At 34.7% G+C, this 26,488-nt stretch overlaps 1 protein-coding gene across 4 annotated transcripts in view; it reads left to right on the forward strand.

The window, feature by feature from the left end:
- The window catches only part of TMTC3 (transmembrane O-mannosyltransferase targeting cadherins 3), a 37,067-nt gene extending 12,992 nt beyond the window's left edge, over positions 1 to 24,075 (forward strand). For 3 of the 4 annotated variants that reach the window (XM_042889677.1, XM_042889678.1, XM_042889679.1), the window contains exons 4-15: positions 211 to 429; positions 4,415 to 4,514; positions 5,209 to 5,324; positions 6,919 to 7,091; positions 8,406 to 8,658; positions 13,277 to 13,425; positions 16,379 to 16,499; positions 17,155 to 17,266; positions 17,978 to 18,081; positions 19,221 to 19,390; positions 20,050 to 20,276; positions 21,859 to 24,075. In XM_042889677.1, coding sequence (XP_042745611.1) covers positions 211 to 429; positions 4,415 to 4,514; positions 5,209 to 5,324; positions 6,919 to 7,091; positions 8,406 to 8,658; positions 13,277 to 13,425; positions 16,379 to 16,499; positions 17,155 to 17,266; positions 17,978 to 18,081; positions 19,221 to 19,390; positions 20,050 to 20,276; positions 21,859 to 22,679 — 2,565 coding nt within the window. In that variant the 3' untranslated portion in view covers positions 22,680 to 24,075. The remainder of the gene's footprint in view (positions 1 to 210; positions 430 to 4,414; positions 4,515 to 5,208; positions 5,325 to 6,918; positions 7,092 to 8,405; positions 8,659 to 13,276; positions 13,426 to 16,378; positions 16,500 to 17,154; positions 17,267 to 17,977; positions 18,082 to 19,220; positions 19,391 to 20,049; positions 20,277 to 21,858) is intronic. The other variant, XM_042889680.1, reaches the window with a different exon arrangement.
- The last annotated feature ends 2,413 nt before the right edge of the window (positions 24,076 to 26,488 follow it).

Below are 26,488 nucleotides of genomic sequence, written 5' to 3' on the forward strand. Positions count from 1 at the left end.
TCTCTGTTTCGACAGCTGTATTTTCAATTTAGTTTTCATTTCATTCACTGTACTTCATTGTTAGTATTACTAATTTTCATGTCTTTATTTTTAAGGTAGATGTCAGAATAGTGGGGGGAAATCCTGAGAGCACAGATTTTTAAAAAGATATTTTGGAATAAATGTACTATTATAAAATGGTTGTGACTCATTTTTTTTATTTCCTTTCAGGAGCGGAGTCATAAATCTTACCGACCCCTCACAGTTCTCACATTTCGCTTTAACTACTTGTTCAGCGAGTTAAATGCAGTTTCTTATCACTTCCTAAATCTCGTCTTTCACGGGGTGGTTTGTGTAGTCTTCCTCAAGGTCTGTAAGCTTTTCTTGGACAACCAGAGCAGCATAGTTGCATCCCTGCTCTTTGCAGTGCACCCAATACATACTGAAGCGGTAGGTAAACCTGCTATGTGCTTGATTTGTTCAAACTGCAATTTTTAAGCTTAGATGTTGCATTTTGTATAAATGGTTGCATACAGTAAATCCAAAAGGTGTGTGATTTTTTATTTTTTCTTTACTGTTTACTCGGCTATTTGTGAATTGTGGTAGAGATGACCAACTTTAATGCTCTGAGTTGTTTGACGTTCATGCAGCTAATGAGAAATAAGTAAAGAAACATTCATTTAGCTATAAAATAATTTGAGACTCTTCTGTGAGCATTTCACTTTTATTATGATGACTGCTTTAGCTCACATAATATTTGTGTTTTGCGATGTAGTGTTTTACAAGTACTATCAGTACCTCTCAATTCATTTTCATGAGTTCAGTTCATTTGCCAAGCTACTTATAGCTAATCACAGAGCCTGTTCTACTTTTTTTTTTGCCAGTATATCCTGCTAGTAAGACTCTTGGTAGTATTGTTACTGCTATACTGCATTTAACTTAGTTTAACTTTGTTTGAACGAACATCAGAACGAAGAAATACATATGCCTCTTATTTACCTTTCCATTGATTCTGTGGGAGTGTTTCTCTGCAGTGGAAAGCAGTATTTATACAAACTGCCTGATTCTATGCTATTTGATGTTTAACCAGTCTTCTAGCAATATTTTGAAGTAAATCTTCATGTGATTGATCAAGTTTCCAGGAGAAACCATGATAAAGCAGATACGTAGAATTTTCTGTTGTTCCTTCCGTATCATGTAGGTTGGCTCACCTAGATTTCACTTCACGTTCGTTGCAAAGCCTATTCAAAAACTCTTTTTTCTCTTATGTTGTTACATAGCTTTCAGAAAATTGTAAATATTAGAAGCACAGAATCATTAAGGTTGGAAATGACCTCTAAGATCATTGAGTCCAACTGTTCACCCATCACCACCATACCCATCACCATTCACAGGTGCAGATACCATTTTGGGTTCCAGATTGGACAGCCCTGAATTCTTGAATGAATTTCTCTAGAGCACAGGGAAGGAAATTTGTCCTTTGTGGCTTTCCTTCTTGTTGAGGAGTGAATATCTCATAAAGATAATAATCCTGTAACTTTTATATCATAGAAGTAATGTAGAGACCTTTTCTTGGCCTGTTGGACACAGCTTGCCGTTTTTGAACACAGGTTTCTACTTCAGGACATATCCATCCAGAGTTCTAATCTTTCTTTCTTGTTAAGTCAGAAATCTCTTTCCGTAGAAATTCAGAAAACTACATCTATGTATTTCAAGCAAATTTTTATAGAAAATAAGTTCAGAGTGTTTATAATTGGCTGCTATCTGAGCTATTGTTATGTCCTTTCTGTAAGAAAATGAATGCATGTTTAAAATTGCAGAAGTTAAATTTCTAAAAAAATAAATTATTGGGGAAAGGAAGGGTTAGTAATGTGTTAGTTCTGCTTGCTTTTCTGTTTCTTTGAAAAAAAACATGCTTAAGTTTCAAAGTTTGGCTTTGCTTATTTATAGTAAATGTGATAGCATCTTTATAGGAGCATTAGCAAGTTGCTAGTGACTTAGGTTACTGATTTGTGTCTGTGTAATACTTTTTTCACTTCTTTCATTGTATGATTCTATGAATCCATTAGTTTATTTTGCTTGAATTGTCAGATTCTTTTTGAGATAACAGTAACACAGTTAACTGCTCTTAATACCTTGCAATAGAATTACCAAAGAGTTGCATAAGGCTTGTGAAACCATGCAAGCTTATTCTTTAATGCAATGTATTATGAAGCCATAAAATACAGTTGAAGCAAAATAGTATAGTAATGTGTGCAGTATTTGATGTTAGCCACATGAGGGCACTTTAACACTGCACAATTACTAGAACTTTGTGCTGTACTTAAAACCTTTATATAGTCTTGAGATTCCACTGCTGTTGTGTATGTAGGTACTCAACAGAAAAATAATTTATTTCTCCCTACATTTAAATTTAAGCTTTCTGATTTTGAGACATACTGCATTTTATTCTTTCTAGTGTTTGCATGGAGAATGCCATGTAACGTACAACTAAGAAAAGATTCTTGTATTTGAAAGTTGTAGTTTATGCATAAGGAAATGAGGTAATAACTGACTGTATTTTAGAATCTTAGATTTGGGTGTCAAGTGACTTACTCAGACTTCAATAAGAACTCTAGAAAGGTTGCAGTCCTAGTTTTCATATCATTTGATAGTACTTCTTGTTTCAGATATCTTGCTGGATATTTGAAATGTATCTGAAATTAATTCCTTCAATTTAGTCTTATTGTTTTACAAAAGAGTTTGAAATAGGAGATATAATACATGCAATATCAAACCTTTTCCTGTCTGTTGACAAAGGGCAAAAAAGACAAAAGTCTTGGAAAATCTAGTGGAACAGCATAAATAGAGGGGAAAAAATTCTGCTTGACTTGAGAGAGAAAATGGGCTGTTGAGAAAGTAATATATCATTTTTGAGGAAAAATGATTGAAAAATGCCATCCATCTCACTTGTACTTGTCTCTGAGTTCCAGTTCACACATTCTACCTAGCTTGTGTCCATTCAGGCCAGAAGCATTTTGACCACCCACTGAGCTCAAGGGATGTCAAGTAACCTTGTAAATGCTGGAGTCTTCTCTTCATAAGTCAGCTTTGTATCCAGAAATAGTCTCTCTTTTGTTGGCTCGGGATTGTGGAGGCACACCAGCAAACTTACTTTACCTATGATCTCCTTCAGCAGATCTGAATTCTACTTCATGCTGGACAATTTTGTGGTGCAGACCAAGAGTCTTTGAAACATCTGAGACCAAACAGTTTTGAAACAAGTACCTTTGTACTACCCAAAATGTTAACACAGTTACTGATGCCATACCAGTTTTGAAATATGCTTTGTGACTGTGCATGTTTCAGTGAGTCCTTTGGTAAATTTAAACTTGGTGAACTGTACTGCCAATGGAAGCAACAGAGAATGATTTCAAAGTCAGTTCTGAATGTTTTTTTAACACCATGACCTTGGATATTGAATTACTTTCTTGTTAATGCTGTGCTGGATCAATCGTGCTTGACCAGGAATGTACCTAGCTATAAAAATTTCTAGCACAATCTGGATGGCCGAGAGTCACATTTGAGCATCATCGTAATTACATGGTGAGCTATGAGGTTTTTGTAGCCAAATTTGACTGTCTACCTTGTTATAGTACGCTGCTTTCAACTTGTTTGCTCAAAAAGAACCCAAGAGTAATCAGATGCATTACAGGCAGTCCTAAATGATACTATAGTTAGAACAGTGGCTACTACAGTAGATACTAATGTAGTGCTTCTCCACATTTTCGTAGAATCCTTTTCTCTGTGTCCAACTACTGAGAGAGGGCAGTACCTGTAATGTTAATATTGCCAGCAAAATTATCATTCCAAAAATTGTCAAACCTGTAGTAAAGCCTGAGCCGTTCTTTACCTTCACTACTCAGTTTGACATCAGTGTACATATAACTTTGTAGCATCACTTAGGTGAGTGCTTCTTTCAGATTCAGCTCCATTTATTCAGCTTAAAAAGGCATGGATAAAAATAACAATTGTAGTTTCTGTATGTCACTGTTTGCAGGGTGTGTAAGTGAATGTGACAAGATCTTCCTCGAATTTTTGTTGATGAAAGCCAGTTTATTTGAAGTATTACTTCAAATAAAGTCATTATTCTACTCAAATTCTGCCTCAAGTGCTATTTGTGGCTGGTATTATTGAAGATAAGACAATATAGCATTTCTCAATGATCTCATTTATGGTGGTACTTATAAGCGGTGGTACATCAGGTATCTGAAGGATGCCTATATCGTAGTGTTTATTTTTCAGCTGTGATTGAACTGAAAGGAGTCTTGATCTTATTAAACTTTTCTTCTAGTTTACAGATTGTGTTTATTCATATCCCAAATATTGGCATGCGCTAGTCTAATACTAGAAGCCAACTAGAATTTGTTTTTTTTTTTTCTTCTTTCTCTTTTAGGTAACTGGAGTTGTGGGCAGAGCAGAGCTTTTATCATCTATCTTTTTTCTAGCTGCATTTTTATCATACACTAAATCTAAAGGACCAGATAATACCATAGGTAAATGATCTTCAAATATGTGTATCTTAATTTCTGTATTAGTGATAAAGAGCTCTTAAAATGGCAATGCACATATGCTGGTTATTAAGCAAATATCAAAGAATGTCCCAAAAGCCATCAACCCCATAATATCCCTGTAGCAGTACTTCCAGTCACAAATTGCGTTTTATTTTCTTCAAGACTAAAGCATTTTTTAAAATGTTTTGTTAAACCTTGAGTTCTCTAATGACAGAGATTCTTGTACTAACTCCATTGAATGCAGGTGGAAGTATTCTTAGATCCTTCAGTTGGTCCCAAGTAAGCTGCAGAGTTTCAGTAGAGGTGTAGGAGGCTTATCACTTTTCCAGAGTCAGTTTGACCTTGTGAAAATTTATGACTGCCTTTAAAACATACATTTGAAAAGTTATCCTGGTGAGTTAGGAAAGATTGTTTTTTTTCTTTCTTATCAAGAGATCCAACCTTTGCCTTTTAATTAGTTCTTTCATTTTAAGGGAGGCAGTTTTAAAACTGGTAACTTGTAAATAATTTTCTGTAGAATAAGACTGGGAATGTTGCCTTGAGTAACAGCTGACATGTTGGGTAAATTTATAGAGCATGTTCAAACATAAAGAATCAGTCTTCATCTCTCAGGTTAACTTACTAAGTTTTTTGTTGTAATATGAAACATTTTCAATTGTGTCTTCTTGATTTGCAGTGTGGACTCCCATTGCATTGACTGTGTTTCTAGTAGCTGTTGCAACACTGTGTAAAGAACAAGGAATTACAGTGGTGGGGATATGCTGTGTCTATGAAGTATTTATTGCTCAAGGGGTAAGATGCAGTTGAAATTCAGATTCTTCTCAAGAATTCTGTAAAAAGGCCTTGAAGACATAGAAGCATAATATTTCATCACTGATTTTGTCAGCTCAAGCTAATTCTGTAGTTACATTAAAATCTTCAGATGTTCTTTTTGACTTAATTGATGTTTAAAATACATTCATCATGGACAGGGATTCATATGCCTTCTAAGTTGTCTTTTACATAGGAAACATATTACTGAATTACTTGAGGAAGGAATCCCATATCTGTATGAAAACCTCATGTTTTAGTTTATTAAGGCTTGCAAAGACTTGTATAAGTCTTGATTAAAGTATTGAGGTACATACAGATGGAGATTTGTTTTTAAATCCTTTAGTTAAAGGATTTAAAGTAGAGAACATACATTCTGAAGATGCACTTCATGAGTTTCTTATGAATAACTAGATGTTTTGGAGTATGTTGTTTGAATCAGTATTACTTTAATGAAATCTGTTGCTTTAAGAATTACTTCAGTTTCTAATCTAAAGGCTTCATGCTGAGCTTTGCTAAGTCCATATATGAACTTTTCTTTAGAGAAGCATTTTTCCTTTAGTGAAAGACTTACTGACTTTTTAATAGTCAACTCATAGGCAGTTAAAAATATATATAAATAATGCAAGAAAATATGTTGAATGTACTATTCCTTAATTATTTAAATTATGAATTGTTATATTGTAAAAGGTGAAAGATTGTCTACCTTAGCATGCTCAAGGCTAAAATTACACATACTTGTAATTGGAAAAAATCTGTTTGCAACTATTTGGCTTTATGTGTCAAGTGAATAAGCATGTCATTTTCAAACTGGATTTCTAAAGGAATGATCTGTATGTGTCCATACTTTTCACGCCTCTATTTTTCAAAGTAACTTTTTATCTAAATCTAATTTTTTAAAATTTTTTAACAAGTTTGTGCAGGTCAGTTGAGTAGAATAGATAAAATGTAAACAAAGTCTTCTGCTGAGAGTGTAAGTGTAGCATGAACCTATCAATGTCTGTACTTCAGTTAGACAGTGTATGTGAAGCCATAAGTTGTCCCTAGTGCAAGAAATGAAGGCACAGGCAACGAAGTTGGTGCACTGGGAAGAAATCAGGTTACATAATGTTCAAGATTGTAACACTCGAGTCAGGGACTGGTAGGTTAGTGCAGTAGAGGAGTAAAATTGAAAGCCATGGCTGATCAGAAATAAGGTATTTCTACTGTACCTGGATATTTTGTTCATTGGACAAATTTTCAAAGGAGCTAATAAAAAAAAAAATAAAATTTATTTCATGGTCATACTTTGTTTTATGAATTCTGTGCTTGAGGATGGAACACTTTTTCATCTGTCAGTACAAAATACAGTATTAAAGGAAAGTGAGTTCTGCTATGATAGTGCTAGTAATAATATCTAGGTAGAGTTGTTTTTATTAGAATGGTGCACTTAGGGAGTGGGGCATGTGGAAAACAGAAACATGAATTAAGTATTTGAAGCATGCTTTTACAGAAAAACAAGTCAAAAAAAGATGAAATACCTTTTATTTACCTAAGTTAATGAATACACTGATTAACAACACCTTTTCCTTTGCAGTATACCTTGCCAGTTCTGTGGGATACAGCTGTTCAGATTCTTCGAGGAAAGGGCAGTATTCCTTTCTCCATGCTCCAAACACTGTTGAAGCTCATAGTCCTAATGTTTAGTACGCTGCTTCTTGTTGTTGTCAGAGTCCAGGTTATCCAGTCTCAACTTCCAGTGTTTACAAGGTAATGGAAAGTGTCTTGCTTACGGGTACTGATACATAAGATGTAACTTAATGGTATTTGAATAAAACGGTCAAAGATGCATTTACCTAAGGTGTCTAAAAAGATGTTGTTTAAAAAAAAAAAAAAAACCTTTTGGTTGCTAATTAGCTCTAATGATGTAGAAATTAAGTTTCATTATGGATTTTTTTCTTTTTTGACTTCGTGTCTGAAACTTGTCTGAGTACTTCAGAACTTTTAACAAGTATTTCCTTGTCTACATATGATTAATTGTTTTGTTTTCTATGGAGAACACGTGTATCTTCACGTACAGAATCTAGGATAAATGTATATGAATACTGGTAGAACAGAAAAACTGTAATTTACTGTGAAAATGTGAAATAATATAAAAGTGTAATGTTTTTCCTTGATAGAACTTTCAAAAACTTTTAAAACGATAAATGGAGCAACTCTCAGGAAGAGGGCTGTAAATCATTGTTGAAACAATCAATCAACAAACATTTGTTTCCTTAAGCAATCATTCAGTTTGTTAAAACAGAACGGTTACATTCCTAAACATTCCCAATTCTTAAAGTGTTTCAGAGAAGGCTCTGTCCTGCAATGCTAAGATGCAATGTCATGCATGAGTCACCAGGGTACACACTTTACAAATGCAGGAAGATCAGTGCAAGAGCTATTGTGCAAAGGCTGCTCTGTAACTAATACCTTCTACTTTCTGATGTTGGCTCACAATATCAGAAGCAGATGTTGGTAGTATGGCAGTAGACGCTGAATCTTCCCGCCAATATTTTGCTACATTTTGTTGCCATGTGACAGATGGCAGCAGAGGGGGAGTGTGATAAAATGGCATCTGATGTGGAAGTGCATAAATGCAAAGGTGTCATTGAATTCCTCCATGCAGAAAAAATGGTACCCATTGGCACTTGCTGAATTTTTATGGAGATAGACAGTAGATGTGAGTACAGTGAAGCAGTGGTGACAACAGTGTGAAAGACAAGCCACTTCCAGATGTCAGTGCACAACGGTCACACCACAAAATGAAGAGTGTCTTGATCAGCTCATGGTAGTGATGATTTTGAAAAACTGTGTTCTGTGGCTGAGAATTGTCTCTGTCAAACAGTGTTATTGTGCTATTTGTATCTGTTGTAGTTTCCACGGAAATAAATAGGAGACATTACTTCCAGAGTGACGTAAGTACGAAGCTGTAATTGGCAGTTCAAGCTGTGATCTAGAGTTGCTTGCTTCTGGTCTTAAAATCAATGAAGATCATTATTTGCTTTCATTAAAAGCTCATTTTTCTCCTTTATTTTTCTTTAGGTTTGATAACCCAGCTGCTGTAAGTCCATCTCCAGCAAGGCAGCTGACTTTCAACTACCTCCTCCCTGTAAATGCTTGGCTTCTTCTCAACCCCTCAGAATTATGCTGTGACTGGACAATGGGAACTATCCCACTTGTGGAGTCTTTGTTAGACATCAGAAATGTTGCCACCCTTACATTCTTTTGCTTTCTGGGATCTTTGACTGTCTTCAGTCTCCGATATCCTGGGGATTCCTCCAAGACTGTACTGATGGTATGATTGATGCATTCGTATTTTTTTTTTTTAATCCTTCTTCTCCCTGAGTGTAACTGGCTTAGGATGTTTCATCACCTACCTAATCTTTGGTGACACTATGATGTATCTTCTTCTGGACTAGAGTGAACATGTAAGAGAAGAGAAAAATTGTTATAGCAGTTAACCCTTTGAATTGTAATTAAGTATGTGTCAGGGATGAGATGGGGTAAAATAAACAAGAATAAATATGGCTATTTTTTATTTGCCAACTGTATTATGGCTGTTTTGAAATATTCAGAAGTTGGCTAGAAAACTGGAGTTTTCAGCATTAATAAAAGCACTCTTCTTTAGTCTTTTTTGTTTTCTAAATGAAAACTAGATTTGTCAACCTAAAAAATCACTTCCTTTTTTTTTTTTTTGCTAATATATGATCTTGGAATTGAAATGGATTCTCAGGAAAGAGTATTTTGGAGGAAGTGGAGCAAATGAAAAATATTTTTCATCTAAGAAGTAAAGGTTTGGGTTGCTGCTACTGCAGAATCTCATAAGATGAATGATTAGCTAATAGCATGTTCTTTATGTTCTAAGTCAGTGATGCAATTATGCTTGCAACAGATCTGCACGCATAATCTAAGCTTTTCTTAGTAGAAATGTGCTTTTTTTTAATATGTAACTAGCCAACAGAAGTTTCAAATGGGTGGGAATATTTATGCACAATTAAACAGTAAGAATTTCTCTGCTAATCAGCAGGCTTCAGACAGACTTCAATTCATGTCATGACCTAACACAGTTCTAATATAATAATGAGGTCTTCTGAGATCGTTAAGTAAAGGCTGTGAACTACAGTGAGGCTTAAGATAGTATAATCACTATTTAACAAAAGTTCTTTTCATATATACGTGTGTTGTGTATATAATCTTCTTATTTTTTAAAATTATTTTTTTATAACTTTGAACAACACTGTAAGGTGAAAGCCGTGTTGTCTTACAATTAACCATTAATATCCTGATGTATACAGGATATTCTGTTACAAGGTTTCTTCACTGTGGCTTGTCTGTTTTACGTATTAGAGAGTTGTAATACCATCTTTAAAATGAAGAAATTGAATCTTTCACAGTTTATAGCAGTTTTCCAGATAGCTATGTTGGAATACAGGTTGGATTTTTTTGTTTTTTTGTGTGTGTGTTTGTTTGTTTGTTTTGCTTTTCTTAGGGTTTGTTTTTCAGGCTTTTGTTTGTTTTTAGAAAGCATTTTTCCACACTCAGTTCTTAGTACTTCCAATACAAGCTTGACTTTGACTGCTAGCCAAAATAAATTATTGCCCTGACAGGTGTAAGTTCTGTGTGTTGTCTGCATGGATTGCTCCTAACATAAAGGTGCTTTCAACACATCACAATTGAAAGTGTGACTGTTCATACTGTTTATTTTGAACTCTTAATGAGTCTGACTCCAATGGAGTTATAAAGGGCTTTGTAAAGAACTTTACCAGTCTCTAGCACGTTTTGGTTCTTCCATTAGCCCCCTGTAACCCTCAGGTCTGATGCTGAAGCCTAAGGTAGATTCGCAAGTGACTTTCTTTTATGAGATTGAAAACAGTACAACTTCAAGCCTCCTGGAAAAATAGACATGTTTATTTTTACTTTGCATGTAATCAATGAATATATAGATATTATAATTTAGAAATGTACAAGAAAGTTAAGCTAAACAGGTTACCATGCTAAAGAAGAATGGATGGAAAGCTTATCCTGGTCCTTGGCTTGCTGAGAAGACTCCAACAGGAGCAATTTCCAGAAGAGATCCTTCCCCAGTGGTAGTCAGTTCTCAAATGGGGTCTAGGAGAGGTGGAGCCAGGCTCCAGCCCTTTCCGTAGCACAGGTGAATTGCCTTAACCTGTGCTCCTAGGGCTGACTCATTGCTCACCTCAGGTAGTCAGTCAGAGGTTCGGGCTGTGATTCAGCAGTTCCTATACACTGCAAATAAAATGCAAAGGAGACAGAACCAAAATATGAGAGAGATCCAAAATACAAGACAGAAGGGAGACTTCAAGCATGTCTCAGTATGTCTTTCCGCGTTTGCTGGGTATGGATGTGGGTGTTGTACTTCTTGTGAGACAAGAGACAGAAGAATGGATGTCTCTTGTGTAACAAGAGACAGAAGAATGGATTCCTCCTCCTACTTCTGCAAGTGACAGTGGACATCCCACAGTTCCTTACAAGTATTCTCACAGAATGAACTAAGAAGAAATGTGGAAGTTGAAGGACCCATTTTCAGCCATAATCTATTTAAAACCAGTTATGTCCACGAAGAATAACTTTGGTAAGTTGATGGCATTCTATTTTACTTTGTCATGTTTTTATTTTTGCAATAAGTCCTAAAATTGCCTTTTCAAAATAACAGAACTGCAACAGTTCTAAACAGATAAATTGGTTCTTTGAAGTAGCTAATTTATTTTTTCAACTGATAACATTAAACTAAAAAAAAAAATGGAATTGTGTATAGCAAATCAGAACTCATGCTTTGGCATGTTAATGACATTATGCTGCTTGAAATAATTGATTATTTTGTCATTAATGAAGGACGTAAATAGAAACAAAATTCTCTTAAGCAACTGAAGTATTTTATACTCGCTGTTTGCTCAGTCCCTGTGAACAGTCAGATAACTTACTGTCAGAGTAAGTGACCTTTCAAAATAAGTTGCAGTATAAATATTGAAAATATTTAGTACTAAAAATAGCACAGATCTAGAATTACTTTGATGTCTTCTCACTAGGTTCCAGAATCAAGCTGTGATGGCTTTTATTTTTGATGTGAAGTATTTTGGGTATACACTTGCCTTTGTTAGCTACCAAAATTTTAATAAAGCTTATCTCTTGATAAATGCTTAGTGTTCCTAATAAAGATGCTTTGTTATTATCCTTCTTCATGTCTCTCTTATGTTTAGATCTGTACTCAATCAAAAAACTTCTTGGCTTTTTACTGTGCAAATGTCAAGAGCAGAGAGAGTATCTTTAGGCTTCTCAGAGAAAGTCTTTAGAACTTTTAAGTGATGTAACAGCCAAGACATCAGTACTTCTAAATTCTTTGATACTTGATTCTGTGCTTACATTTAAGTCTTTGAAATATTTCCTTGTGAACAGTAATCTGGCGGTTCACTTATTCATCATAGTTTATGGTCATATTTCAGAGTTTGTCATGTGCTTTGTGCTTTCTGCACACTCTAAATGTTTCTTTCTCTTCTAGGTTTTTCAGTTGCCTTGACTGGGACTTTTTTTTTTTTTTTCAGCTGAACCTCTGCACCTGCTGAAAGACTGATAAAGAGAGTGAATGAAAAGAAGACATTTTTATCTACTGGAGCTTTGAGCCTGTCACTTACAAAATTGTATTTGAAGGACAGTATACTAAGGAGAGACAAAGGGACTGAAAGAGAATTTCAGTAAAACATTGTGTAACATGTTGCCATCAGAAAAATTTAAAAAGAACAGACCATGCAAAAACCTTGTTACTTAGGGATGATTCTTTTTATTACGTGTCTAGATTGTAAGCACTCAGTGCTACCAGGCACTTGCTGTGTGAGCTGCAGAATGCTTCCCACTGGAAAACAGTGGATTTCACTGTTTTGCTGTATACATGTTAACCTTGGGGCTTTCAGATCAATGTCCTTACTGTATTAAAAATAAATAAATAAAAAATAGCAATAACGGAAAAAACTAACTTCTTAAAATCTTCAGAGATGACTTCTTCAAATCAGTGTTTTAAAATGAGTTAATTTGTTTAAAAAAATGTACAAGTCTTATAGATTGTACACTGTACTGCATTGTGAATGGCTTGTATTTAAAAAGTCTGCAAAACAGCAGCACTTTTTTTTGCTTCCAAGTATGCTTGGAAGATGCTTTCTGTTGATTTTCTTTTGTACAAGTTTGCTAATTACAAATTTCTAGAAAATTCGAGATTTTATTAAAAGTAGTACTCAGTTTATGCAGGGGTTTGGATTTTTTGTTTTTGTTATTTGTAACTTGGATGCCATGTATTTAGAAATAACTACTTAAACCTTCTGATGATATCAGAGATTGTAAAGCTCTTAGTCACTCAGAACTTAAAGCAAAAGGTTGTATCCTTTGAAACAGATGGTTTTCTATCTGTACTCAATCTAAGAGCTACAGTTAAGGAAGTTGATGAGTTCATTATCATTTTAGGTATTTTGTGTGCTAGTAGTTTGGTGTCTTAACATAGATGTTAATTCAGTAGTTGATTCTGGTTTTTATTCATATTTTTAAGAGAAACTAAAAACTGATTTCATTGTAAAAATAAGTGCTTTTTTACACTGTAAGTTGGTATAGAATTTTTATTGTTATGGAAGATAATGTCCAAGATTGTAGGACTGCCATGTTTTTGTATGTGTAACTTATTAAAATCCTGTTTTGTGCTTGATCATTTCATGTTAGTGTTTTGTCATACAGCTGCTCTTTTCTGTAATACGGTAAACCAAATACGTTTGTTGATTGTTAAAAAAGGAGTGTCATTTGCAAGTTCTAAGTTTCCATTTTCAGAATGGTCTCAATGTAAAACAGATCTGGTTATCAGTACAGTCTGTCACAACCCAATCTTGCTTACTAATTCATTTGTATTTCCTTTCTAGGCACTCTGCTTAATAGTGCTGCCATTCATTCCTGCATCAAATCTGTTTTTTCCTGTTGGATTTGTAGTAGCAGAACGAGTGTTGTATGTTCCTAGCATGGGATTCTGCATTTTAGTAGCGCATGGATGGAAGAAATTATCAAATAAAAGGTATGGTAGGTATATCCGTAACTGGTTTAACTCATCTCTCTTTGTTTAATAAAGGATAAACCTATTTATGACTGCTAGCTCTCCCTGTAGATCTTTTAGTGGTGTTATTACATTACAACTCTTGTGTTGTGTCCAGTTTTTATTATTGAATGTGGAGTAGTGACAGCTTGGCTGTCGTGTGAACAGATGACAAGAAGGAACTTAGGAGACCAGTGGATATTTTCATTTATAAGCACACATGCATCATCATCAACATTGCTTTCAGAACAGTAGATTAGCTGTTTTCCCTGTAGAAGAGTTTAGTGCTGCTTTAAGGGATAGCCGTTTGCTAGGCAGTTTATTAGGAAAAATGCTTCTACGTCAGCAGGTACCTTTGATTAAATTTGTCCATGTGCATGTTGGACGTGCAGTCAGAAGCTTGACATCTTAAGTTACTCATCCAGTTAAGTACTTAAAATTAAGTATTTAAAAATTAACTGTTGTTGAGCTTAGTGCTACAAAGAAGGTACACTAGAAGTTACTTTTTGCTGTTCTATTTGAATTCCATGGTATCGTAACTGGTAACTTCATGATCTTTTCAGTCGGTGCTACATTCTTATTTGTGAAGTAAAAGTGATGTACAGCTTGTAAGATGAAAGGATAATGTATTTAATTCAGTTATTCAACTTAGTTTTTAGATTTTTAGGTCAAAATCTTAAAATCTTTGCTGAAGATCAGAACTTCTGATAGAAGTATGCGGCCTACTGTGAAATTTTCATGACTTGATTAAGCAGACATTATCATGACATCATGGCCTTTAATCTTTTTTTTTTTTTTAGTATGTTTTTAGTTTAGTGGATAGCAGCTTGCCATAGTTGGTCAGACCATTTTGCCAAATAGTGATTTTTGTAATGATTTGGAAGTAGTAAGTTTAAAATTCGTTAGAGGTTGGATTTGGAGAGTGAGACAGATTTTAAGAAAAGTTTTCAGAAAATGAGATTTTTTGGTATTTTTATTTTAGTAGATAAACCAAATTAATAGAAGTACAGGATGAGTTTAAGGATCTTAGAAAGTGCACCTTAGTGCACTGATCCTTTGCCTTTTACAAAGAATAGTCTTGATACTAAATGCTGAGATTCCTCTCCAGCACAAGGCATTGTTGTTACTTTTCTGAGGGCTTTAGAAGGTTAATTTGAAAGAAAATTCATATTTTAAATACTTCTGGCACCAAACATTTTAGAACGCAAGCTACACATTGCTGTGAAATGGATTGCCTAGTTATCTCATCTCTTTTATGTGAAGAAACATGATACTCTTTTTAAAATCATTTTTAAGGATTAAGCAAAAGCATTCTAGACTAAATTCAATTTATACCTCAATTAAAGGTGTTTACTGACTAAAGTTTAGGTACTGCATGTGTATATCAGTCTGCAGCACATGAAAATATCTTATTTACTGATAAAACATTCAGAGTTCAAGTTCTAAGAATGAATATCAGAGCTGTTCAGTATTTGTTTGACTAAAGAATGTTTTAGATAAGAATTTCTCACTTGGAAATTCTGCTCAAAAGCATATTTTGAATGTATCTCCAGTTTTCTGCTGTCTTCTACATTGATCTGTGAATGCTTCTTCCTGACACGAGTGCTTTAACCTTGTTACCCCAGTGCTTGCTTGGAGAACTGGAAGGCAGCAGTCTACATTGTCTGCTGTCTTTAGATGTGAGACCTTGCAGGATGACTTGTGTTAATTGGCACTGCCAAAGCTGACAGCTGGATAAGGAAAAATCCGTGATACCCTGTGGGAGTGAGGAGAAAGTATTATCACAATCCCAGTATGATGCGAAAAAAATAAAGTGATGTGACAGAAAACAAGGATCCAGGAGAGGACAGGCAGGGAGGAAAATTAGGCAGCAGTGTGGCTTACTACAAAAATACAGGCAGTCAGTGCTCTAAAAAGTCTTCCGATGTGGAAAAGGCTCCTTACTTCAGAAACAAGATTGGGGAAAATAGCTTTCTTATGAGCCTGGCGAAGATATGGAGTAGTGCGTGCATCAGTTCTTGCTAATTGCTTTGCTTAAATGTTGAAATATCTCTCATAATTCTGCTGTTCTACATATTAATTCATTTAAAAAACAAAATAACAGTACAATCTAGCACTGTCCTGATCAAATGTATGGCTTTTTGTATGTGAGGGGAAGCCTTGTGTTTTTTATCAAGCCTCTGAAGTACATATGTCTGTGAACAACTTTTGCAAAGACGAAGAAATAGTTGGAAAGGCTGAATAACAGTAATGTCTGCTTGAGAGTGAGGTTTTTAATGATTGTTAATGAAGTGATGTTCTTAATTGGAGGAAGGCTAGGTAGGTATCTAGTATGTGTTTTCACAATTAGATCCATCTGATCCGTCTGTTGAAATTTAGTTCATGTTAAACCAAATGTTTAAACTTCAGAAAATAAACAACAAAAACTAGATCTAGATGATAGTTGCTGATAGTCTGGTCAGAGCGGGATTTCTTCTCCTAGTAATTCAATAAATGTTTAGATGTTGTATTAAGGGACATGGTTTAGTAGGGAAGTACTGGTGGTAGGTGGACAGTTGGACTGCATGGACTGGTCTTTTCCAACACTGACTGTTCTATGATTCTGATTTGCAGTTTTCATAATAAAAAATAAGTTGTTAAAATACTGAATCTTTCTCCTTTTTGTTTGAGTTTTATTTGCTTATGGAATGTTGAACGGTCTCTACAGGAGACCTCTCTAATAAGAAGTGTTTTATAGTGTGGAAAACATTAGTAATATGCTTAGTAAAGAACTTGTATGGATTATTAAATAAAAGAATGGGATAATATTTTATATTTTTTTCATTCCTCAGTTTATTTGGCTTCTAGCATAGAAGATGCTTCATTTAATATAAATTAGAATTGTTTGCGTGCTTTTAATAATTCTTTGTTTTGTTGCCTTTTTTCTATTTAATAGCATGCTAAGAAAAATTTCTTGGGTTTGTTTGGCTGTGGTACTGTTCACACATGCCTTGAAAACACTGCACAGAAACTGGGATTGGGAATCAGAGTACACATTGTTTATGTCAGCTTTAAAGGTATCGTATCTTAATTGAAAAGGATAAATGGAATTTAATGTTGATGTTCACAAAAACTGACAGTGCATGATAAGAATGAAGAGAAATTATGCTTGTTTTGCCACTTTGATTTTTGTGGTGACAGTATCTAAATCAATTAGTTGCTTTTGGGAATGCTTTAAAAGCAGTGTGATTCATGTGCAAGAAACAGAAGATTTTTTTCTTAATGTGTTAAAACAGTTGAATATATTCTCTTTATGCTAGCACAATATGCTTGAATACAAAATCTACAAAAATTTTCCATAAAATAGTTTTTATTTTTTCCTAATGTGCCTATGGCATGATAGGACAATTTGAACAACCATCTATTCATTTTTCCATGACAACTATAATGTATTTTAAAATTCTGCAGATTTTTAGGCACTAATAACTAAGGTAAATGTATGTTGAGCAACAAGTTAAATGCAATTGCTCTGTACGCAGTGTTATTCTTTACACGTAACAACTTGATTTGTTATTTGTTGTGTGTTTTTTCCAACCTTGAGATGTTGGACTAGATGATCTTAGATGATCCAACTTTTCTGATTCTATGATTCTGTGTAGTTAGAAGAAAATCAAGTGTTGTGTAACTGAGACTCAATACATTATAAATTTATATATATATTATTGTTTTTAGGTAAATAAGAACAATGCAAAGCTATGGAACAATGTGGGGCATGCATTAGAAAATGAAAAGAATTTTGAAAGAGCTTTGCAGTTCTTCATACAAGCCACTCAAGTACAGCCAGGTAAAAGCTTTGATTAAGTGCCATTGAATGGCTTTTCGCTTCTCCTAATGTTGCATTATACTCTGCTTCCTTAAAATGTTATGTTTTGCACCAGTTGAACAGCAAACCGTTTCCCTTACTTGATCCATAGTTTCTCAGTACAATAAAAGTTACTCTTAAGAGATAACGAATTCCCCCCCCCAAAAAAAATTCAATATAAGTTTCCATCTGTACAAAAATGAAGACTTTTCATGTAAAGCTATTAGTGAAGTTCATCCAAACAGAATGTCATCAAACCTATAATTCCTTTTGAAGCATAATTAGCTGTTATTTAATTTCCTCATTTAATGCTAAGGATAGGCAATCTATGATATATCAAAGTGCACATTTACTCTTTTTTCACACTGTTGCTAAAGAAGTTCTGGGTAGTACTGGACAACCTTTCCTTCTGCAAACCTTATAAATAACTTTAATGTGCTTTTACTACAGTGGGAAATTAAAGACGAACTACATCAAAGCATGACCTCTAATTTTTGGCCAAGTATAATACGTTTTTGGTTTATGGTTAAATTATTAACTTCATAATGAAGTTAAAAAATAAATTAGAATTGCTTTTTTTTTTTTTTGCTGATCTTTATGCAGTACCTGTTCTTAATATTACTCTCAAAGCATAGATATTTTTTCACGTTACTGAGTGCATGAAAAATTAGAAGTTTCACTCTTTTCTTCAAGATGACATTGGTGCTCACATGAATGTTGGAAGAACTTACAAAAACTTAAACAAGACTAAAGAAGCTGAGAAATCATACATGATTGCTAAATCATTGATGCCACAGGTAATTAGTAACATAATCAGCATGGGGGAGGAGGCAACTTTATCATACCTATATTCAATTTTCTTATTTATTGTTGAAGATATTTGTTGTTTTAAACCTTAAATCTCTTAAATGAGGTCATATCGTGTGCTGTTTAAAAATACTAACTTAGACCTTCTTTGTTTTAAAAAAAAAAAAAAGTTTTTATACTGTTCTGGATTTATTTTTTCTTAAATTGAGGGAAAAAAAAAAAAAAGCAAGTTAGAAATACAAACTTACAGTTTCTAATCACAGTTGTTTTGATTTTCACGTCCAGCCAATACATTGATAATGTTTAGTGTTCAAACTCATAGGGGAAGGCTTAAATGCAGTGTTAGAGATGAGACAAGGCAGCTGAAGCAGCAGCAACAAAAAAGAACACCTTTGCTTCAACTTGCTTTTGTAAACATGTGCTCTATTACCTTTACCATATGTCAGGTTGTATTTGTATCTAGCAACTGTTATGCATTTTAGCTGTTAAGGAGAGAAGGGGAGGAATATTTTGGATCATAAAGGCAAAAACAGTTAAGGTCAAAATTAGACTTACAGGGCTTACATCATTAGACTTACAGACTTACATTAGACTTACAGACTTACATCAATCCCTTGAGCAGAGAATATGGCATTAAAATGTTTGCTGTCTGAAGACTTTAGTAAACAATACATCATTTAAAGTGCCATAGCATTTTCATATCTCATAAAAGTTTTTCATCTGCTGTATCAATGGCTGGTATTCCTTCCTTCCTTTCTCCCCCCCAGAAAAAGTATTCTCATAGAATATCAGCTTAGTCTTTAAGAAATAATCTTTGTATGAGTGAGAACCTTTTACAAGGTCTGATTGGCTGTTAATGGCCATTTGCATGAGCCACATCACAAAGTAGCAGAGATCAATTAACTGATAATGTCTGTATCAAATTTAAGGTGATGTTGTATGTGTTTATAGAATTAAGGAGACATAGTGTGGTGTTTGTATGATTTTTTTTTTTTCTGGACTAAAGAGTCTGACAAATGATCTCCACTGGTACCCTACAACAAATGAGGCAGACTGAAGTGTTAGATTTCTACTGGTTGTTTTTCATGTTTTCATTCATTGGGATTTGGAAATATATTCTTTTTGACAGATTATTCCAGGTAAAAAATATGCAGCAAGAGTTGCTCCTAACCACCTGAATGTTTATATCAATCTTGCAAACTTAATTCGAGCAAATGAATCTCGCCTCGAAGAAGCAGATCAATTGTATCGACAAGCAATTAGTATGAGGCCAGATTTCAAGCAGGCTTACATCAGCAGGTATCTTTATTAATTTTAGAGATATGTATTCTTGATATTCTTGAATATACTTCTGTTTTATTTGCAGTGCTAGAAACAGTATTTTGTTCATATAAAATTGAAAATGTTTTCAAACTAAAAGAGAAGATTTAGATTGGATATAAGGAAAAAGTTGTTTGTTTGTTTGTTTTTAATGAAGAAATTGAAGCTCTGGAACCAGATATCCAGAGAGATGGTGGGTGTCCTATCAGTTGGGGACATTTAAGGTCAGACTGAAGGGGGCTTTGAGTTGCCTGATCTAGCTGTAGCTGTCCCTGTTCATTGCGGGGGACTTGAACTAGGTGACGCTTAAGGCTCACTTCCAGCTCAAATGATTTTATGATTCTCTAAGATGCCTTGACAGTAGCTGTTCCAGGGCCTGTATCAGGAGTCCTTGATGACTTCTGTGTGGGCTTTTTTTTTTTTTTTGTAGGCTTTTTTGTCCTCGTCACACATCTCCCGTGTGCAAAATTCTGAGAGCTTTTGGAATGGTATATAAATAAAGTCCTGTTTTGCATTTAAAAAAAAAAAGTTTCACATCTACTTTCTGTAGGAAAACAAGCTTCTAAATAAACACTGTCAATTGTTTTTGTACTTCTATCAGTTAAACTTGCTGAAGGTTAAATTTGATTCTTTAACAGGGGAGAATTACTTTTAAAAATGAACAAGCCTCTGAAAGCTAAGGAAGCTTACCTTAGGGCTCTAGAACTAGACAGAACCAATGCAGACTTGTGGTACAACTTGGCAATTGTTTACATTGAACTGAAAGATCCAACAGAAGCCCTGAAGAATTTTAACCAAGCGCTAGAACTCAACCCAATGCATAAGCTGGCGTTGTTCAACTCAGCCCTGCTAATGCAGGAATCTGGTAAGTTAGTTGTCTCTGTAAGCAATTACTGTATCTTTGCATTTATAGGATTTTAATGAATTGATGTGTTTTTGAAAAGGAATAGTATTTTTAGTATTATATAATAGTCATCTTTGTAATTTATTGGTAGCATGTGGAATATGCCAAGTATACATATACTCTAATTGATTAACACCTTGAAAGCTATTTTACACTTTAACATCTTGTTAAGAGTAGTGTTATACAAAACTCTTCTTCAGAATTTTTCCTCTATAATCTTAAAAAAAAAAAAAAAGTGAGATGTATAATACTAATGTTCTGAATTTGTTTTGGTTTTATCCATTCCTCACTGACTAAAAAATCTGATTTCTTTGGGTTTTAAATGTAACACTGTAAAATGTTTTCGTAGTTTCTTCTGCAATATTTCTAATTATCAAGTTGGATTTTCATTAGTTTTGTTTTTCATATGTACAGCTGCTAGCTTAATGAGTAAATGTGTGGCTGTTGCCATAAAAAAGGCTGTTGAAAGTAATTAGCAAGTGATGAGTAAGGTTTGTTTCCCTTTTTCTTAGGGGTAATTTATCATCCAAATGAGATTATAGAATTGATTGGAGCTGCTCCAAATGGATTATTTCTCATCTCTTTTTAAGTTAGGCAGTACAAGAAACACTTTGTTTCTTGTCTGAAGTAGCACCTAGGCTTCAAGTGAGTAGAAGTATTAGACATCTAGCTTTGCATTAACCCCTACTGGAAGGTACAGAACTGTTTGAGAAGGTGGAAGAAGATATTTAAAATGAGCTTCCTATTCCCCCATCCTTCAGTAAGCCTGTGCCTGTAATTCCTTACAGGATATGTTCACTGAAGTATTCACAAAAATAGCACAGACTACAAGCCAGAACTGCTGCTTTTGTCTGACAGAAGGTTATTTTTAATTTTTTTAAAGTGTTTGGTGTGAAATAGAATATATTTTGTGGCTGAATCTAACATCACTGTATGTGATCTCTGTCAACTGTAGTTCTTTTCAATATGTGATCAGATGCTGGAATGGGCTGCCCAGGGAGATGTTTGAGTCACTATCCCTGGAGGTGTCCAAGAGACATTTAGATGTTGTACTGAGGGACATGGTTTAATGGGAAATATTCCTGGTTGGTGGACAATTGGACTGGATGATCTTTTCCAGCCTTGGTGATTCTTTGATTCTATGTCTTTAAGAAAATGATATTTATTCTAAGTTTGCCTCTGTTGAAAGTGATTTGCTAGAACTGACTTCTCTGCATTCCAGTTGCTCACTCATACATGAAAATAACCGCTTTTAATCTTGTAGAGACACCTTCTGTATTCGTTGCACTGAATCTTAGTATAATTTAACAGATAATAAGATAATGATGCTTACTTTGGCTACAAGTCCATTGTAAGTAGTTTTGTTCTGTAAAGAAGGTAACTGTCATTTACTTTTACTGTTACACAACACAAATAAAAAGTAGTATTTTAAACCCTTTCCTTTTCACAAATGTTACATTTTAATTTATATAGAAATCAGCAATTTACAGGTCTGGCCTACAAGTGTTTAGAGTAAAACTTAAATGTATTTTCTGTCATATAGGCAATGCTCAGCTTAGACCTGAGGCTAAACAAAGACTGTTAAATTATGTGAAAGAAGAACCACAGGATGCAAATGGTTATTTCAATTTGGGTATGCTGGCAATGGATGACAAAAAAGATACAGAAGCAGAGGCATGGATGAAGAAAGCCATAAAGTTACAGCCAAACTTTCGAAGTGCTTTGTTCAATTTGGCACTGCTTTATTCTCAGACAGCAAAAGAATTGATGGCTTTGCCCATCCTGGAAGACTTATTGAAATACTACCCTGATCATACCAAAGGTCTAATTTTGAAAGGAGATATCCTAATGAACCAAAAGAAGGATATAGTTGGAGCAAAAAAGTGTTTTGAAAAAATTTTGGAACTGGATCCTAACAATGTGCAAGGGAAACATAACCTTTGTGTAGTTTACTTTGAAGAACGAGACTTAATAAAAGCAGAAAAATGTTTGGTGGAAACTCTAGCACTGGCACCTCATGAAGAGTATATTCAACGTCATCTAAACATAGTTAGAAGTAAAATTGCATCACTTAGTGCTCCGGAGCAGTCATCAGTTCCAGCAGATGATACTGCCACTGCTGCTGCAGAAGAAAAAAAAAAAATTCAGAATTCAAAAGAAGTGAAAAATGAGCAGAAATCCTCCCGCACAACAGCTGGTAACAATAAAGGACGTTCAAAAAATAAGAAACAAGCAGAGAAAAACAGTATGGAAAAAAAAGAGACTCCCAAAAAATCCACAAAAGAAATCAAAGATATTGAGAAAAAGAGAGTTGCTGCTTTGAAAAGACTAGAAGAGATTGAACGTATATTAAATGGTGAATAGCCTTTATTATGTCACGATAGAGTATGGGGGTGTACTATTTTTAATTGCTGTTTAATATATAAGCCAACTGGAAGGTGATTTCAGTATTTTGCAGATAGAACATCTTGACTGTCACTTAATAAGAAGCAGAATTCGCAGTAATGTTTTATGCAACAAAACTACAACTTTTAAATATGAGGGGGATGGATGGGGATTGAAGGATAATGGGCTGAGAACAATTTTAAATGCAGAATCTTAAAATTGAGAAAATGACTCAAAAATTATTTGTAAGCCAGGGATATTCAGGAATGCTACTTTAAAAGAGTCAGCAAAAGAACTGAGTGGAGGACTAATGGGATAAGCCAGACACTGCTGCCATAAAAATCTGTTTGTATTAACATTTTCTACATTTCCGTTTGCACATCAGCAGTTTAAATCTTTCTATACCTTTATGCTACATAGAAAAGCATTTTTCTGTGTTACTTGTTTCCAGGGCTCAGCAAAAAATCAATAAAATGCCACTGGCATGGTATGTATCCATTAGACCATAGGACAATGCAGCAACAACACTAACATTTTCAGTTGTGTTCTAAATATGGAATGATACAATAATTGTTATTTGTTCTTCACTTACTGCAAAGTTTTGTACGATTTTACTTGATAACTCCTATGGTGCTCTTAAGATCATTAGAGTCTACTTTTACTTTTAAAGAAAATGTGTTTTTTCTTCAACTATGAAACACCTAGTTGTTTGGGGTTTGGCTTTTGTTGTTTTTTTTTTTTTTTAAATGTATATTCATATATACAAAAAAAGGGGGGTTTTTTGTTTGTTTTTTTCCCTCAGTTCATTAAATGCTGGCAAATGCACTTTTGGTACAGTAAGCAGTATGCTATGCAGTGGTTCTTGTGAACTGTGTTTCAATGACTGTGGATTGATTCCTTGGTGTAGGAAATTCTTTTTTAGTATAGTGGATTTACAGTTCATTGGACAGAATTTTTTGTCTCATGATTTTTTTATGACACTAACTTAAGAGTGATTGCTCAGAGCCATTTGATAATATTTAAACCACTGAATTTAGCAATGTTTAATGCAAGGAAATTTGGATGAGGTCCTTCCAAACTCTTAAGTTCTTCATTTTGATAATTTGTCATGAATGTGTGCTTTTTATTAAATATTTATTTTGACTACTAAAATAATTCCATTTACATTTTGCCACTAATACACCACTTTTATTTCCTACATGACATTATTTTTTTTTGTAATTTCAGTGTTCCTTTTATCTTTGTGCAATGCATATATTTTTGTTCATATATATTGCCTATTACCAAAACCTGATACTTTGTGTAACTATTGAGAAAGGAAAAGAGGAGATCGGTTCAGTAATAATTTAATCATTAAATCTAACTTTGTTCTTCATGTTCTGTCTCCTTTAATGATGTAGAATTATTCCTTAGCAACTGTACTGTTTAACCATAGTCCTTTCTGTAACTGCTCAGCTTTCTGCCTTTTGGCAGTAATCCAGCTGTATGTAAGATGTAGTGTTTATCTTTGTGGGAGGGTTCTTCGGTGTTTGAAGGCCTTGCAGGGACCTTGCCACTATTATGTATCATTTGTAATGTTACTACAACAAGCTTGTAGAGTAATAACTAGGAAAAGAGTGTGGGTTTTTAAAACCATGATTTAAAAGCTGCAGACATAACTAGGTGGAGCCTTTCTTCATGTACAAATTTTAAATTCTTCCCATAGCACCAGAAGTCTATTGACAACACCTGGAAAATCACTGTTTTATCTTAATTGGTGAATAACTTGGATGCTTGTTGCTTAAATATTTGATATGTAGAGCTCTGAGGGAATACAAAGTAGCATATGAAGTCTGCCCTCCTTACCATAGCTTTAGGAATGAAGTAGTCATTGTTCTGGTTGATACAAAGGAAAATTCATTTGAAAGCCATTTTGAAAAGATACTTTCTGTTTGACCAAGTGTGCAAAAATTTGGTCTGAACATTTAAGAGGAGAAAGAGCCCACTCTCAGTTTTGGCATTTGAGTTTCTGTCACTTGGCTCTCATCTTGACCATCCAAGTACCTGCTCTTAAGGAAGTAGCAAGAAGCATTAGATTCACTGATATTCAAAGGTGTCATCATGTTTAAATGAGTGAAATCATCAGAGTGATGTAAACTAGAGAATGCTCATAGTAGGTCTTCTGGTCTCTTAGCAGGTATTGTATGCCTTTTGTTTTAGAGAAGTTGTAGAAAAAACAAGTATTTTATTAGTGTGCCAAGTTGGATTTAAGCTATTTAGGATGTGTCAACCATTTTAAACTCATAGGAAAAATGTTACAGTAAAGGTAAGCAGCTAAAAATAGTCAAATTATACATTCATTCATATCTGCTCTATTTTTTTAATGTATTGTTTTTATGGACTCTGTCAGGGGAAATTATTGGATATTATGAAGAATAGGAAATATCTTCCTATGAACAGGCATGTGTAGAATTTCACAGATTGGCGTCAAAAAGAACCAAGTGCAAGAGGAATTCTTTCCATGGTGCAGTGCTGTTTGCACCTTGCTTAGGTAATGCTGAAAGTAAAAAGGCGAGGATGGGGGTAAATGTGCAGAAATACAGCAGTAGATGGAGGTTCACTTGCAAGGAAGGTATTGGAAAAAAAAAAAAAAAGTGCTTCTGAATCAACTGAATGCTATAGGAATTTTTTATTTCTGCCATTGCAGAGACTTACTGGTCTGTACCTTATTTTGAAACCTCACACAATTTCAGTGCATTTAATTAAAAGGAAAATTATGTGCTGAAATCTTAGGGAAGTGTGAGTCCTGGCTTTAAGCTGTGAAATAATGCCTTTACAGCCTACAGCAACTCCTCATGCAGATTCTCATTCCCCACTGACCCTCTGGCATGAAGCAGACAGATTGAGAGATCCTCCTACTCTGAAGAAACAAGGTTCTTCTGTGCCTGTGGGATGCAAAAGATGCACATGTTTTTTGTTGTTCTGGAGCTATGACTGTTGTGACCATATTCCTCACAAATGGAACGTATATTGCTGACAAAATTATGTTTGATTACTTGTCCTTTTCTTGTTCACTGAACTGAACTGGGGCTGTGGGATTCTGAGGCAACCTCACTCTTAATGGAAGTTCAGAACAAAGCACTGACCTGCTAGCAATAATACCTTTCTCACAGAAAATAATGTCAATTGCAGAAGTTAAGTACTTCAAAAGCTGCTGAAGTGTTTTGGCACTATGCGTATAGGTTGTCTGGCACAGCGTCTGAGTACATTTGCCTTCCTCTCATCCATAGAGCTTTACAAGACTAGAAGGCACAAAGAACAGCTTTTCCAGTCCATTACTTCAGTCACCTTCTATGTCATGGTCAGATTAGGTTTTTGCAAGATCAGACTGTATACACCTTGTAAAGCTGCCCACCCTGAATCCAAGGTACAGAGCTATGAACACGCAGGCTTGTGGCATTTGTTTCTTCTTGAAATTTCATTGAGGCTCAATGGAAATCAAAACAATTCTGGGAAGTCAGTACCCGCCCCAAGCTCTTGCAGGCTCTGTATCCCACAAAGGCACAAAAAGAAGTCCCAGTTTGGGCAAATGTATGTTGCTGGGACTTTTCACAACTGTGGCTCTGATCCATCTCTGCCTGGCGGAATGTCTGGAACTGAAGCAGAATCTATTTCTAAGGACCTGTGTCAGACGCGCCTAAGTTCAGTCTAGGAATCCTGCTTTGCTTAGGCAAAACGATTGAAAATGGGAAGGATGGTGGAAGACACCTCTCCTTCCATCTACTCTTCATCTCATTTCCACTACTTAC

This window comes from Lagopus leucura, unplaced genomic scaffold (assembly GCF_019238085.1).
Source record: "Lagopus leucura isolate 7727_CA_CO unplaced genomic scaffold, USGS_WTPT01 Super-Scaffold_100159, whole genome shotgun sequence".
NCBI lineage: Eukaryota > Metazoa > Chordata > Aves > Galliformes > Phasianidae > Lagopus > Lagopus leucura.